We start from the raw sequence: 17,624 nt of genomic DNA, 5'->3' as shown, positions 1-17,624 counted from the left end.
TCTAATAATTATGTCTCCTGTGAAGGAAATTTATCTTTTATTTCTAGGTGCTTTTAGAAGCTCTTTCTCTTTTATCCAACTTTGCCATTATTAGTCTAAGTGCAGGTTTCTTTCTATATAGTCTAATGTGATTCTTTTACCTGCAGATTATTATCTTCCATTAATTCTTGAAAATATCAGACTTTAGAAACTCAGATAATGAATCTGTTTTATTATTTTCTTTTTCTCAAACAAAGAATAGATGTTGATTAGATCTTTCTCACTCTATCCTCTATGACACAAAGGCTATCTTTCACATTTTCCTCTCTTTCTTTTTTTGGGGGGTTCTCTTTATGGTTCATTATAGATAATGTGTACTACTTACTCAAATATGTCTGATATATCACTAAACCTATCCATTGAAACTCTTGTGATATTTCCTCTTAAAAATTTATAAAGTTTTTTTTAATCACTTGGGTCACTTCTTATACTTTATTCAGTGCAATTTTTATCAGGATTAACACTTATACAGAAGCTTCTTTCTCTTCCTTCTTTATTGGGAGTAAACTTTAAAAAAATTATTTCTCTATATATTTTTGGTTGTTGATGGGCCTTTATTTTATTTGTTTATTTTTATGTGGTGCTGAGAATTGAACCCAGTGCCTCACACATGCTAGGCCAGTGCTCTACCAACTGAGCCACAACCCCAGTTGGAAACTAAACTTTTTAACAACTTGCTTAGCAGGCAGGGTAGGAGATGGTGTTTCTGTGGTCAATTTTCTGTGCTGGAGGAAAAGGATAGAGACTGGCATACTAACACTAAGCTATCAGGAGTTTGATTACAGAAAGGAAAGACTGAGTAAAACACATCAAAAATAATGGGAATAATGGGAATAAAAATACTTATGATAATCAAAGTAAGTTGCAAATATGGCAAAGAAGGTTAGAATAAATTATGTAGTGTTGTACTAGATGGTGAAGTATTAAGAACTAAATGGGCTTGTTTGGTTGGTTGTTTTGTGGTGCTAGGTATGGAATCCAGGGCCTTATGAATGCTAAAACATGTACCTTACCACTGAGCTACAGCCCTACTGCAATGACTTTTAATATATATAATTTTTTTTAAAGTTTTGTATGTGTGGCATGTGTACATATAAATCTATTTTCCAGCTCAGTACACTAAGAACCAGGAATACCATCACCTCCATAGCAATGAGCAAACATGGTGCCCACATGGTCACTTCCGAACATCCTTTTCCAGTAAGAGGAACCAAGATTCCTTGAGAAATGGCTGTTTGAGGTCTGGAGCAGAAAATATAGAAGATACTCCATCCACTGAAAAGGCCTAAAACAATGGCCAGCCTTGTAATTATGAACATCTGAAGACTATGGTTTCAATATATTATCTCCCTGCTAAAAGGAACTAGGGCTACTAGAAGACACGATGGTTCATCTGGAAAAGGGAATGAATAAAACAAGTCTAGAACATCTAACTGTACCAGAACACAAAGCAGCCAGCAAGATCTGTGTAGGATCAAGTCAAAAGAACCCAGAGGACAATCTGAAGGGAGTTCTCATGGGTCAAAGATGGACAGTATGAGCACCAAAAGGAATGATATCAGCATTTGATTAAAATAAATCAAAATTAATTAAAATTCTGTCACAAGGACACTAATAACATCAATTATAATGTTTGGTGGGTATTAGGAAAGCAAACCATTACGGAAACTGTTAAATATAAAGTGAAATACTCTAAAATTTATCCTTCCTTTCCTATATAAACTGTGCTTTTTAAACCCATCATTTCTGCCTTAATGTATTATTTCATTCAAATCACTTTTAGTGTATTAATATTCATATTTTTAATTATATTTTCTCTTTTTCCTTAATATACTTAGTTTGGTTGCATTTTATTTGTTCTATTCCTTCCCTTTTAAATAAGAGATTTTACTGTACTTAAACTTTCCGTTAACAATTACTGTCTGGCCTCTCTCTACTAATTGAACACATAAGATTTTATTATTACTTGTAAAACAAATATTAAGTCTTTCTTCACCATTGAGAAATCTTGTTTTCCAACTAAAATGCTCTAGTTATTCTCTAATCTCCTTTCTCCCAAGTGGATAAAATCTTCAAAATACTTTTACAATATACAGTAAATGTACTCTTCAAAGTCTCTACTCTTTTCCTTCATGTTTTCTATCTCTTCATCTTTCAGTCCTGTTTTGAGGTTCTTTCCTCCATCTGATCTTCTAATTTCAGTCTCAATTATGCGACTGTCCTCTTCTTTTAAACATTTTAGTCTGAAAAACATATTTTTAAAACCTTGGAAGAGTTTTTATAGTCTCCTTAAGTACTTTCTTTCTTTAAATCATTTTTAAAATGTCATGAGTCCCTCTACCTCCTCCAGGAGTTCTTTTTCAATGAAGCCTCTGTTCTGACTGACAGTTTTTCCCCTCTCTCTGGTTGAGACAGTAGTCCTTCTTCTCTGTTGGATTACACGTATTCAGCTCTAGTTACCAAGCTATTAGTAATGGCTAGACTCCTTTAGAAGTGAAAAGAAAAGGTCTCTCTGGCCTGTGATTTAAGATCAGGTTGTCAAAACTCCTTACTCACAAGAAATCAGGCTAAAAGAAAACACTCTGCTCTTAAGTCTAAATTTCCCCTGCCTCAATGGTAGGAAAGACACTTATGCCACCCATTAGATCTCGTTCTCTGATCATAGGTGAGTGGGCGGAAGAATGCAGATCAGAGAGAGAAAATATATTCAAAGCTGCCACTGTCAAATTCATACACCCTTCAAACCAAGCTCATCCTAGAATTTTCAGCTTTCTTGCTCAACCAACATGATTTTTTTTTTTTTTTTTTGGTCCCAAGTAGTGGCAACAACCCAGCGTTTTCCAATCAGAGCCTTACTTTTCAGGACATGGGCAGATAACTCAGCTGAGAAAATAAGCAGAACCTCTCAGCAATCTTAAAAGGGACATGTAGTATAAAAAAGAAAGTAAATCAAGTTATCCATATTTGTAAGATTGTAGAGGTTATTAACAAAGCATTAACTTAAGTGTAATAAAGATCCTGACTCAATTCTTTATTTTTTAATATTTTTTAGACGTTGATGGACCTTTATTTTATTCATTTTACCTATATGCAGTGCTGAGGATCGAACCCAGTGCCTCACACATGGTAGGCAAGAGCTCTATTACTGAGCCCCAGTCCCAGCCACCTGACTCCATTCTTGATGTTTGATGGCTCATAGCCCTTGAGCCTCATCAGCCTCCCCTCCTCTTTTGTCTACTTCTGGACAAGCTGATTAGGCCTGGGTTCTCCTTCCTTTGCACTGATGGGAAAGCTAAATCACACAAAACTTGACCCATATGCAGAAACTTTTACTCCAGCCTCATCCATAACTACCATAAAACTCCTAGCCAATTGTTCCCTGTTCTTACCATAAAACCTCATTATTTGAGTAATAAACTTCATATCCTCTCATGCATCACCAGTCTGGATACCCAACTAATTTTGAGTGTGTGTGTGTGTGTGTGTGTGTGTGTGTGTGTGTAGTAGTAGTAGTAGTTGTAGTAGTTCTACTACTTCATGGTGAATGTTAGCTTTTGTGACTGATATAGAAATTAATAAAGATTTTTTAATGAGAAACTGGTAACCATCATAAAAGAAAATACATAACACTGGCTTAGGGATTAGGTAGAAGGCCACATGGAAACAGTTATATTGGAGGCTACAAAGTTAGTGATCCATGTTTGTAGTGCTAAACTAAGGGGATGAATTCTCTACAACTTCTCCCTTTCATCCATTGAGTTGTAGCTCAGAAGCAGCCTGAGATGGTATGCAAAACTCTACATTTACCTCTAAGAAAAAACTGAGCTGAGCCAGTGAGAAGATCCCTAACAGATGGAAGTCCAAGGCTGCTTAAAAGTGAAAACAATCCCATTTTCAGGCTAGCATTATTTTGGACAGAAAAAGTTGAGACAAAAAGTATCTACTTGACTAGTCTCTAACTCTTGGCATCCTGAAATCTACCTCAATACATTGAAAAAAAATTAAAACAAGAGCTCAGCCCAAAGAGAAGAGACACAGCTAATTTTGGCAGGTTCCAATACACTAACAGATTGTTAAATGAAAGGAGAATATATACACAATATATGTGTTCCCGCCTTACTTTTTTTAAAAGATACATTTGTTTCTGTACATTTGTACAAAAAAATCTAGAAATATATATATTCTACAATGCTAACACTAGGCAATCTCTGTTATCCAGATGGCTTCACTTATTTTTCTCATCTTTATTTTCTGATCTAAAATGAAATTATATTAACATAAAATAGAAGTTTTAAAAACATTGTATGCCGGGGCTGGGGATGTGGCTCAAGCGGTAGCGCGCTCGCCTGGCATGCGTGCGGCCCAGGTTCGATCCTCAGCACCACATACCAACAAAGATGTTGTGTCCGCCGAGAACTAAAAAATAAATATTAAAAAAATTATCTCTCTCTCTCTCCTCTCTCACTCTCTCTTTAAAAAAAAAAAAAACATTGTATGCCATATATATTAGATATGAGAACTTAATTTCCTTAAGGAAAGCTTTCATTCTCTAGTAACAAATATAAGAACTTTACTACTACCACACTTCATAAGAAAATCTTCAATTTACTTAAAAATTGCTAATATATTACCTAAGCTGATGACTTGAGCAGCCATTTTAAATTTTTAATTATGTGCTGGAACATAATTTTGATTACTGTGAGCCCTAAGACCTGAAAACAACAGTAGCCTTTTTTAAGTGTGAAAAAAACTTGAAATATATTAGAGAAAAGCAGAACACTAAAAGTAGATTTCTAAAAATATTAAGTTATCTGTTCAAAGTGAGTTCATATATAAAATCAAATCATTTAGTAAAAGAGAAATTAAAAATTGTATTCTTTTGATTATCACAAATAATAATAAAAAAAATTCTTGTGCTATATCTTGATTGTGGTAGTGGCTACCTAACTATATATATTTGCCAAAACTCAGTTAACCACATGCTTATAACTGCTGACTATTAATATATATGTACTACACTTCAATAAAGCCAATGTTTTGTTTTTTTGCTAAAAATTTTTATTATTTATAATTTTTATTTAATGGCTTAATCACTCAAAAAGATCAATCAGATTATGCAAACTTAATACAAATAAAACCCTATACCTAAGTAGAATCTCTTCCTACTAAATTCTATATTACCAAACCTAGCAATATTGTTTAGAAACCTCAGTAAGATTTTTTTCTCATCTTCAGCTTTCAATAAGTCATCAAGTCCTCTATCAATTCTTTCTTTCATCCCCATCTTAGTGCTTTAGTTAATTTCTTTCTGGAATTTCCAAGAGATTCTTACTCGACTTCCCTATCTAATCTTCTCATTACCGATTCAACCTCCATAATGCAGGAAAAAAATCTCTTGCCAATACACTCCCAAAACAACAACAACAACAAAATAATAATGCCAACAGAAATTTGTTTAAAAGCACCAAATTGTTTCAGAATAAAGTACAAAGTCAATGGCATTAATCGTTCTTCAAAATCAGGCCTCTTTCACTTCTCACAAAAAAGCCTGTATGTTGTCTCTGCTGGTAGGGTCATTCTTTCTTTTCGTACTGGTAAGATATCTATTAATTATTTAAAATTCAGTTTAAATGTAATTTCCTCCATTATTTTCTCCCAGACATAGGCAGATAGTTCATGTGTGTTCCTAGTAACACTATACACACTTGTTAAAGCCATTTTTTCCTGCATTAGATGCAAAAACTCTTTAGGGTGTGAATTTTCACTACCAAGCACAGTACCCAGCTCATGATAAAAAAATATTTATGAATTAAATAATAAATAATGGAATAAAACAGTATTATTCATTAAACTCATTTTCACGTTGACAAATACAGATTTATGTTTTTCTTAAAAGTTGAGATTTGACAATATACAAGTAGTACCTTGTCTACATGGAAAATTAAATCCAGTTCACACACATTTTCAAAACATTTGTCTAAGGTTTCCACGAATACCTACAGAAAAAAACAAAAGAAAAAATGTTGGGTAGGTATATTCAAATTTATTATCTATAAGGCAGACAATTCTTAATTTTGAACCAAAACTTTTCTAATTATACATCACATTTTCCATTTGAAAACTAAAAACTGTATTAAATATAAAGTTAAAAAACACTTCTTCAAGTAAGCTACATGTAGGCTACTTTTTAATGTACAAATATAAGAAGGATTGGAGGGAAAGAGAGGGAGAATGGGGTTATTAATGATGGTAAAATGTGATGACCATTATTATCCAAAGTACAGGTAAGAAGACACGAATTGGTGTGAATATACTGTGTATACAACCAGAGATATGAAAAATTGTGCTTTATATGTGTAATAAGATTTGTAATGCATTCCACTGTCATATAATAAATATATGTGTATATATATAAATATAAAAACAATCTTTTCTAAAAATTACTAAAACCAAAAAATCTCAGCATCATTTCTTATTTTAAAAATATTTTTTAAAAGTACTTTATACAGGTTCCTTATCTTAAGGTAAATAGGAAAAAAATCTCATTAGAAATAGTTATCAAGAAAGATAAAATTTTTAATTAGCAAATCAGTATAAAATACCACTAAAAATTACATGCAGAAAAGAGTCTACACCTTAGAATCAGACTTACCTGGGCTTAAACTCTGGCTGGAAAAAACATTATATAACGCGGAGAAGAGTCACCTCAGGAGACCAAGGTTCAAACCCTACACATTTTCCCCAAATGGCCTGTTTTTAGGACTAGACCTTGGCCAACTCCTGAGAACTAATCTGTAAGCTTCTGAATGTTCTGTCTAATAAGAGTGTTTTTTTGTATCCCTGAGATCTTGGGCCTTGATGTAGCAGATTGGTGAACACCTGGCTTTTTCTCTGGGGGTCTGGAGCTTAAATAACCAAGATCAGTCCTGCAGGTAGTATACACCTATGTGATTGACACCCAATAAAATTCCTGGACACCTAAACCTGGATAAGCTTTCCTGAGTGGGAACACTTTGCACTCATCGTCACATATTCCTAAAGGAATTAAGCATGTCCCATATGATTTTTCCAGACTTCCCTGCTGATTTTTTTCTGTAGATCCTTTCATTATAAGAAATCATAACCATTAGTATATAGCAACTTCTGAGCCCTCATAACCTTAACAAATCATGGAGACCCTTGAAACAAACCTTAATAAATTAATCTCTTAAATTCTACCATGGAATGGTCGTCTCTTAACTATTGCATTCCATTTCTATTCCCATTACACCTCTCAGTGGTAGCCTTCACAAGATAGAGTGACTGTACTAGGACTTTATTGTCTATATTGGGACAATATTAAGAATAAATAGAAACAGTTACCAATATCTATTATGCAAACTAAAAATTATGATCACCCTACACAAAGGTGAGCTTATAGGGCAAGGAGTAAAGAGTAGTCTTCCTGCTCTAAGTGCTCCAACTTTAGTCTAATATCCATAGATGCACAATCCAGGGTTCTTTCCTGTCATTTAGGTTGATGAATAAGATAATTAAAAAATGTAGCTATATTATCATCTGACTATAATTAACATTGTCTTAGTCCAGAAGTTGGCAAAGTTTGCAAAAGGCCACACAATAAATACTTTAGGCATTGAGGCCCTTAGAGTCTAAAGGCCTCTAAACAAATGAGCATGTTTATGTTTAAAAAAACTTTATTTATCAAAATAGGCAGCAGGGGCTGGGGATGTGGCTCAAGCGGTAGTGCGCTCGCCTGGCATGCGTGCAGTCCTGGTTCGATCCTCAGCACCACATACAGACAAAGATGTTATGTCCGCCAAATACTAAAAAATAAATATTAAAATTCTCTCTCTCTCTCCCTCTTTCTCACTCTCTCTCACTCTTTCTTAAAAAAAAAAAAAAATAGGCAGCAGCCTCGACTTAACCTGCAGGCTACAGTTGGACTTAGACCAGTCACTAGGAGAAAGACAACAACAGTACATAGTTTTACTCATAGTTTCATTTGTGAGAAGCAAGTAAGTTATTAAGATAATCAAGAGTAAAGAATACACAAGTGCATTCTGAAACTTACTGTTGGTACTCTTCCTTTTACAGAGCTCCTAAAACCCTTGAAATCTCCAAAGTGATCTCTCTCTCAGGGATTGAACTCAGGGCACTTGACCACTGAACCACATCCCCAGCCCTATTTGTATTTTACTTAGAGACGGTCTCTCAGAGTTGTTTAGAGCCTTGTTTTTAAACTTGTGATCCTCCAGCCTCAGCCTCCAGGATTATACCTGGCTATGATATCTCTTTTTATGCTAATGAGAGACGAATGGCTGGGGACTCCGGATGGCCTGAGGATGGGGGACACGGATTGCAGGAGAACTAATCTCTTGATTAGAGACTTGAAAGTTTCAGTTCCACCCTACCTTCCAATCTTCAGGGAGGTGAAGATGTTAAGCATCAATAGCCAATGATTTTTTTTAATCAATCATATCTACTTATCTACACCAAAAAGAACTGGATTCAGGGATCTTCCAGATAGCTTACAACAAAGAGGAGATGGAAACTACACTCCTCCCACAAAACATTGTCCTATCCATCTCTTATCTGTATCCTTCGTAATATCCTTTATAATAATGTGTAAATGTGTTTCCCTGAGTTCTGAGTTGCTTTAGCAAATTAATCAAAACTCAATTTATTGCTGGTTGGTCATAAGTACTGGTCACAAAAATCTACTTGCAACTGGTATCTGTATTAGGGGGTAGTTTTGTGGTCCTCAACCTGTGGGATATGACGCTTCTCTAGAATTGGCAGAATAGGACACCTAGTTAGTATCTGCTGCACAACTGCTAGGTGAGTGTGTGTGTGTATACGTGTGTGTGTATGTGCGCATGCGTGTGCATTTCCACACACACATAGTATCAGAAATACTGTGCTGAGTAACTATGTTGAATAAAGGGGAAAAAATGAGTTTGTCTTTTTCTTTTACAACAGTTGGGCCTCATGCTTTTAGATTACTGCAATTTTGCGGTAGAAAATAAATATTATTGAGCAGCCACCCACACTCCCAACTTGATCTTTTTTCTCCTGAAGATTTTGTAGACATGGTCTCTGAAACAACTTCATTCCTTCTATACATTGTTCCATTATGATACAACAGGTTCCTTTATGAGGACTGAATTGATGCAATGTTGCTTGATCACTGATGAAGCACTTAAATGTTAACTACCTGGGGAAAATAATAAGAAGAAAACTTTTCCCATTGAGAAAGCACATACTTAAGTCAGGAAATTCATCTGGAAAAATAAGAGGCCAAGAATAGCCAAAGCAATCATTAGTGAGAAAAGTGAAGCAGGAGGCATCACAATGCCAGACATTAAATTATACTACAGAACTATAGTAACAAAAAAGGCATGGTATCGGCACAAAAACAGACATGAAGACCAATAGTACAGAACAGAAGACACAGCGACAAACCCAGCTAAACACAGTTATCTCACACTAGACAAAGGTGCCATAAACATACATCAGTGAAAAGATAGCTTCTTCAACAAATGGTGCTTGGATAACTAGAATTCCATATGTTAAAAAAAAAAAAAAAAAGAAATTAAACCCCTATCTCTCACCCTGCACAAAACTCAACTAAAAGTGGATCAAGGATAAAGACATTAGACCAGAGACCCTGCACATACTAGAAGAATAAGTAGGCCCAAATCTCCATCATATTGGCTTAGGAACTGACTTCCTCAACAAGATTCCTAAAGCAAAATGAAATCAGAATCAATAAATGGGATGGATTCAGACTAAAAAACTTCTTCACAAGAAAAGAAACCATCAAGAATTGAAACAGAGAGCTTACAGAATGGGAGAAAACATTTGCCACCTGTAACCACAGAGCATTAATCTCCAAGATACATAAAGAACTCAAAAACCTTAAAACCAGATGCTGAACATGGCAGCGGGCACGGAGAGATCAAGTCTCTGACCTCTTCAGCTGTGCAGGCATAGGGAGTCGTAAACAGTCCAAATGCTGTTTGCTTAGGATCACTAGGCAATGCTGAGCTGACGTGGATCTGGGGTGAACAGTCTGGGCCTCTCAGAACACACACTGAGCCCAGATCGGCTGAATTCAAGCTCCCGTTCGCCTGCTTCCCGCAAACAAACAGCTGTGACTCAGCACTAATCCATCCGGCTGAAAAAACTGGTCAGCCCTTCTGATCCTACGGAGGTAAATGCCAACTGAGCCTTCATAGGCAGTGGCCACAGGTTTGAAACAGGGCTTGGGAGAGACAGTAAGGACCCACCCATTGCATTGGTCACCCGGCAAAGGGAAACGAACTGTCGCCATTTGCAAGAGATACCACCATGGCAGAGAACTGACTTCATCAGACTGCGGCGGAGGAGATAACTTCATTGAAACCTGTGGCTACAGGTGTGTAATCCCCTAGCCTTCCCTCTCCACACATTGGGGAAACCTTAAGGGCCCCTCCCAGCTCTCCCGTAAGGGCCCCTCCCAGATCTTCCGTGAGCGCGATAGCCAGACCAAGGGAATCAGAAGTGGCGTCGGACCCGCGGCGCCGAACTCCCGGCTACCGGTCCCACCAGTGCTGACAACTGAGATCTTTTGCACCAGCTATCGGGGGCGTGGCTACCAGAGGGCAAGAAAAATTCACTGAGGATTCTCAGCTCCAAGCTCTACAAACTTAGGGTCTGAGGGAGAGTGTGCCTAGTCGTTCATGAAAACAGGGCTCCCGGGAGCAGCAGACCTGGCGTGTAGCCAGTATTGTGTTGAGCGTCACCGGTGAGAGGGGCCTGGCTAGAGGAAAAGTGGGGAAGTGACTAGACACAAGAGGAGGCCCTAGGGACTCAGGATTGGAGACTCGCCCAGTCTGGGAGGAGCTGCTGCACAGTGATTGATTCCGGCGTATTGACAGGAGAAGCTTGGCCTGGTGGGCACAGCTCCACCTACTGGAAGAGAAGTTAATCAAACTCTAAGCATTTATTAGGTTTTTTTTTTATTTGGGTTTTTTTTCTCATTTTCATTTTTCTTATTGTTTTTTAAATTTTTTTTAAATTTTTTCTTCTAATTTTAATTTAAATTTTTTTATTATTATTTTTCAAAAAATTTTTTTCTTTTTTTATTTCCTATTTTTTTTCTTCTTTTGTCTTTTCATTTCTTTTCAATTTTCTTATTCCTCCTTCCTAGAATTCTACCTGCATACTCTCATTCTCTTTAGTGACTTCTTCCCTTCCCTTCTAATACCTTTCCTCCCAAGCATCAAATAAATTTATAGGAGTAAATAGTAACTCAGCAGTCAAACAGAACAAGAATTAGCATGAGCAGCATGAAAAACCAAGGGAGAAAAGGAGTACAAACAATGCAGGACAGCCTAAATATTCAGGAGGACCTAGAGTCATCAGAAAAATGGTCATATAAAGAACTCAAGGAACACCTTAGACAGATGGAATGGAACCTTAAAGAGGATATGAGACAGCAAATTCAAACATGAAAGAACACATTAAAAACTAATTACATGAACAGATAAAAGAAGAAGTTAAGCATCTTTATCAGGAGATAGAGATAATAAAAAAAAATCAAACAATAATTCTAGAAATGAAGGAAACGATAAACCAAATTAAAAACTCAAATGAGAGTATCACTAACAGAGTGGAGCAAGTAGAAGCCAGAACGTCAGATAATGAAGACAAAATATATCATCTTGAAAAGAGTCTAGCCAATTCAGAAATGCAGGTAAAAAATCACAAGTAAAAACATACAAGAGATATGGGATAACATAAAAAAAAAACAAATTTAAGAGTCATTGGGATAGAGGAAGGTATAGAGATTCAAACCAAGGGAATAAGTAACCTGCAGAATGAAATAAGTACAGAAAACTTTCCAGAAATAAAAAAAGAAAAGGATATACAAATTGTAGATGCATACAGGACACCGAGCATACAAAATCACAGTAGACCAACGCCAAGACACATTGTTATGGAGATATCCAATATACAGAACAAAGAGAAAATATTAAAAGCTACAAGAGAAAGGAGGCAGATTACATTCAGGGGTAAACCAATAAGGTTCACAACGGATTTTTCATCACAGACGCTGAAAGCAAGAAGCTCATGGAACAATGTATTTCAAACACTGAAAGAGAATGGATGCCAACCAAGAATTCTGTATCCAGCAAAATTAAGCTTCAGGTATGACAACGAAATAAAAATCTTTCATGATAAACAAAAGTTAAAAGAATTTGCAGCCAGAAAACCAGCATTGCAAAGCATTTTGAGCAAAACACTACACGAGGAAGAAATGAAAAACAATAACCAAAACCATCAGTAGGAAGTGCCTCAGTAAAGACAGAGGGCGGGGGGGGGGGGAAGATAATAATGGAGAAACAAACTAAATTAAAAAAAAAAAGGATAAATAATCAAACGTGGCTGGAAGTACAAACCATATATCAATAGTAACTCTAAATGTTAATGGTTTAAACTCTCCAATAAAGCGACATAGGCTGGTATCATCGATTAAAAAAAACAAATCCAACAATATGCTGCCTCCAGGAGACACATCTGATTGGAAAAGACATACACAGGCTGAAGGGGAAACGATGGGAAAAATATACCACGGACACGGTCCTCGTAAGCAAGCAGGGGTGGCCATCCTCATATCGAATAAAATCGACTTCAAGACTAAGTTAATCAAAAGGGATAAGGAAGGACATTATATACTGTTAAAAGGAACCATTCACCAACAAGACGTAACAATTATCAATATTTATGCACCAAATAATGGTGCTGCGATGTTCATAAAACAAATTCTCCTCAAGTTCAAGAATCAAATAGACCACAACACAATAATTATGGGTGACTTCAACACACCTCTCTCACCATTGGACAGATCCTCCAAACAAAAGTTGAATAAAGAAACTATAGAACTCAATATCACAATCAATAACCTAGACTTAACTGACATATATAGAATATATCAACCATCATCAAGTGGATATACTTTTTTCTCAGCAGCACATGGATCCTTCTCAAAAATAGACCATATATTATGCCATAGGGCAACCCTCAGTAAATATAAAGGGGTGGAGATAATACCTTGCATTTTATCTGATCATAATGGAATGAAACTGGAAATCAATGATAAAAGAAGGAAGGAAAAATCCTACATCACATGGAAAATGAAAAATATGTTACTGAATGATCAACGGGTTACAGAAGACATAAAGGAGGAAAACAAAAAATTCTTAGAGATAAATGAAAATAAAGACACAACATATCGGAATCTATGGGACACAATGAAAGCAGTTTTAAGAGGAAAATTCATCGCCTGGTGGTCATTCCTCAAAAAAAGAAAAAACCAACAAATAAATGAGCTCACACTTCATCTGAAAGCCCTAGAAAAGGAAGAGCAAAACAATAGCAAATGTACCAGAAGGAAAGAAATAATTAAAATCAGAGTGGAAATCAATGAAATTGAAACAAAAGAAACTATTGAAAAAATTAACAAAACTAAAAGTTGGTTCTTCGAAAAAATAAATAAGATCGACAGACCTTTAGCCATGCTAACGAAGAGAAGAAGAGAGAGAACTCAAACTACTAACATACAGGATGAAAAAGGCAATATCACAACAGATGCTACAGAAATACAGAAGACAAATAGAAATTATTTTGAAAACCTATATTCCAATAAAATAGAAGATAGTGAAGACATCGATAAATTTCTTAAGTCATATGATTTGCCCAGACTGAGTCAGGAGGATACACACAATCTGAACAGACCAATATCAATGGATGAAACTGAAGAAGCCATCAAAAGACTACCAACCAAGAAAAGCCCAGGACCGGATGGGTATACAGCGGAGGTTTACAAAACCTTTAAAGAAGAATTAATACCGATACTTTTCAAGTTATTTCAGGAAATAGAAAAAGAGGGAGCTCTTCCAAATTCATTCTATGAGGCCAACATCACCCTGATTCCGAAACCAGACAAAGACACCTCAAAGAAAGAAAACTACAGACCAATATCTCTAATGAACCTAGATGCAAAAATCCTCAATAAAATTCTGGTGAATCGAATACAAAAATACATCAAAAAAATAGTGCACCATGATCAAGTAGGATTCATCCCTGGGATGCAAGGATGGTTCAACATACGGAAATCAATAAATGTTATTCACCACATCAATAGACTTAAAGATAAAAACCATATGATCATCTCGATAGATGCAGAGAAAGCATTCGACAAAGTACAGCATCCCTTTATGTTCAAAACATTAGAAAAACTAGGGATAACAGGAACTTACCTTGACATTTTAAAAGCTATCTATGCTAAGCCTCAGGCTAGCATCATTCTGAATGGACAAAAGTTAAAGGCATTCCCTCTAAAACCTGGAACAAGACAGGGATGCCCTCTATCACCACTTCTATTCAATATAGTTCTCGAAACACTGGCCAGAGCAATTAGACAGACGAAAGAAATTAAAGGCATAAAAATAGGAAAATAAGAACTTAAATTATCACTATTTGCAGATGACATGATTCTATACCTAGAAGACCCAAAAGGGTCTACAAAGAAACTACTAGAACTAATAAATGAATTCAGCAAAGTGGCAGGATATAAAATCAACACGCATAAATCAAAGGCATTTCTGTATATCAGCCACAAATCTTCTGAAACAGAAATGAGGAAAAACACTCCATTCACAATATCCTCAAAAAAAATAAAATACTTGGGAATCAACCTAACAAAAGAGGTGAAAGATTTATACAATGAAAACTACAGAACCCTAAAGAGAGAAGTAGAAGAAGATCTTAGAAGATGGAAAAATATACCCTGTTCATGGATAGGCAGAACTAACATCATCAAAATGGCGATATTACCAAAAGTTCTCTATAGGTTTAATGCAATGCCAATCAAAATCCCAACGGCATTTCTTGTAGAAATAGATAAAGCAAGCATGAAATTCATATGGAAAATAAAAGACCCAGAATAGCAAAAGCAATTCTAAACAGGAAGTGTGAATCAGGCGGTATAGCGATACCAGATTTCAAACTATATTACAGAGCAATAGTGACAAAAACAGCATGGTACTGGTACCAAAACAGGCGGGTGGACCAATGGTATAGAATAGAGGACACAGAGACTAATCCACAAAGTTACAACTATCTTATATTTGATAAAGGGGCTAAAAGCATGCAATGGAGGAAGGATAGCATCTTCAACAAATGGTGTTCGGAAAACTGGAAATCCATATGCAACAAAATGAAACTGAATCCCTTTCTCTCGCCATGCACAAAAGTTAACTCAAAATGGATCAAGGAGCTTGATATCAAATCAGAGACTCTGCGTCTGATAGAAGAAAAAGTTGGCTCCGATCTACATATTGTAGGGTCGGGCTCCAAATTCCTTAATAGGACACCCACAGCACAAGAGTTAATAACAAGAATCAACAAATGGGACTTACTTAAACTAAAAAGTTTTTTCTCAGCAAGAGAAACAATAAGAGAGGTAAATAGGGAGCCTACATCCTGGGAACAAATTTTTACTCCTCACACTTCAGATAGAGCCCTAATATCCAGAGTATACAAAGAACTCAAAAAATTAGACAATAAGATAACAAATAACCCAATCAACAAATGGGCCAAGGACCTGAACAGACACTTCTCAGAGGATGATATACAATCAATCAACTAGTACATGAAAAAATGCTCACCATCTCTAGCAGTCAGAGAAATGAAAATCAAAACCACCCTAAGAAACCATCTCACTCCAGTAAGATTGGCAGCCACTATGAAGTCAAACAACAACAAGTGCTGGCGAGGATGTGGAGAAAAGGGTACACTTGTACATTGCTGGTGGAACTGCAAATTGGTGCGGCCAATTTGGAAAGCAGTTTGGAGATTCCTGGGAAAGATGGGAATGGAACCACCATTTGACCCTGCTATTGCCCTTCTCGGACTATTCCCTGAAGACCTTAAAAGAGCATGCTACAGGGATACTGCCACATCAATGTTCATAGCAGCACAATTCACAATAGCTAGACTGTGGAACCAACCCAGATGCCCTTCAATAGATGAATGGATAAAAAAAATGTGGCATCTATACACCATGGAATATTACGCAGCACTAAAAAATGACAAAATCATGGAATTTGCAGGGAAATGGATGGCACTAGAGCAGATTATGCTTAGTGAAGCTAGCCAATCCCTAAAAAACAAATACCAAATGTCTTCTTTGATATAATGAGAGCAACTATGAACAGAGCAGGGAGGAAGAGCAGGAAGAAAAGATTAACATTAAACAGAGACATGAGATGGGAGGGAAAGGGAGAGAAAAGGGAAATTGCATGGAAATGAAGGGAGACCCTCATTGCTATACAAAATTACATATAAGAGGTTGTGAGGGGAATGGGAAAATAAACAAGGAGAGAAATGAATTACAGTAGATGGGGTAGAGGGAGAAGATGGGAGGGGAGGAGAGGGGGGATAGTAGGGGATAGGAAAGGTAGCAGAATACAACAGTTACTAATAGGGCATTATGTAAAATTGTGGATGTGTAACTGATGTGATTCTGCAATCTGCATTTGGGGTAAAATTGGGGGTTCATAACCCACTTCAATCTAATGTATGAAATATGATATGTCAAGAGCTTCGTAATGTTGTGAACAACCAATAAAAAAAAAGATTAAAAAAAAAAGAATAGAGGACACAGAGACTCATCCACAAAGTTACAACTATCTTATATTTGATAAAGGGGCTAAAAGCATGCAATGGAGGAAGGATAGTATCTTCAACAAATGGTGTTGGGAAAACTGGAAATCCATATGCAACAAAATGAAACTGAATCTCTTTCTCTCGCCATGCACAAAAGTTAACTCAAAATGGATCACCATTTGACCCAGATATTGCCCTTCTCAGACTATTCCCTGAAGACCTTAAAAGAGCGTACTACAGGGATACTGCCACATCAATGTTCATAGCAGCACAATTCACAATAGCTAGACTGTGGAACCAACCCAGATGCCCTTCAGTAGATGAATGGATAAAAAAAATGTCGCATTTATACACCATGGAATATTACGCAGCACTAAAAAATGACAAAATCATGGAATTTGCAGGGAAATGGATAGCACTAGAGCAGATTATGCTTTGTGAAGCTAGCCAATCCCTAAAAAACAAATACCAAATGTCTTCTTTGATATAATGAGAGCAACTATGAACAGAGCAGGGAGGAAGAGCAGGAAGAAAAGATTAACATTAAACAGAGACTTGAGATGGGAGGGAAAGGGAGAGAAAAGGGAAATTATATGGAAATGAAGGGAGACCCTCATTGCTATACAAAATTACATATAAGAGGTTGTGAGGGGAATGGGAAAATAAACAAGGAGAGAAATGAATTACAGTAGATGGGGTAGAGAGAGAAGATGGGAGGGGAGGGGAGGGGGGATAGTAGGGGATAGGAAAGGTAGCAGAATACAACAGTTACTAATAGGGCATTATGTAAAATTGTGGATGTGTAACTGACGTGATTCTGCAATCTGCATTTGGGGTAAAAATTGGGAGTTCATAACCCACTTCAATCTAAT

The 17,624-nt window shown here is 36.4% G+C and overlaps 1 protein-coding gene across 5 annotated transcripts in view; it reads right to left on the bottom strand.

Annotated features, from left to right (window-relative positions):
• AP3S1 (adaptor related protein complex 3 subunit sigma 1) overlaps positions 1-17,624 on the bottom strand; it is an 89,876-nt gene that overhangs the window by 19,686 nt on the left and 52,566 nt on the right. For all 5 annotated transcript variants that reach the window (XM_081293538.1, XM_081293536.1, XM_081293537.1 and 2 more), the window contains exon 4: positions 5,964-6,035. In XM_081293538.1, the coding sequence (XP_081149664.1) occupies positions 5,964-6,035 (72 nt within the window). The remainder of the gene's footprint in view (positions 1-5,963; positions 6,036-17,624) is intronic.

The sequence above is a fragment of the Spermophilus citellus genome (assembly GCF_964194105.1).
Source record: "Spermophilus citellus genome assembly, chromosome: 1".
Classification (NCBI taxonomy): domain Eukaryota; kingdom Metazoa; phylum Chordata; class Mammalia; order Rodentia; family Sciuridae; genus Spermophilus; species Spermophilus citellus.
Note: the sequence above shows the minus strand (reverse complement) of the source record. Positions and strands in the feature narration are given on the sequence as shown.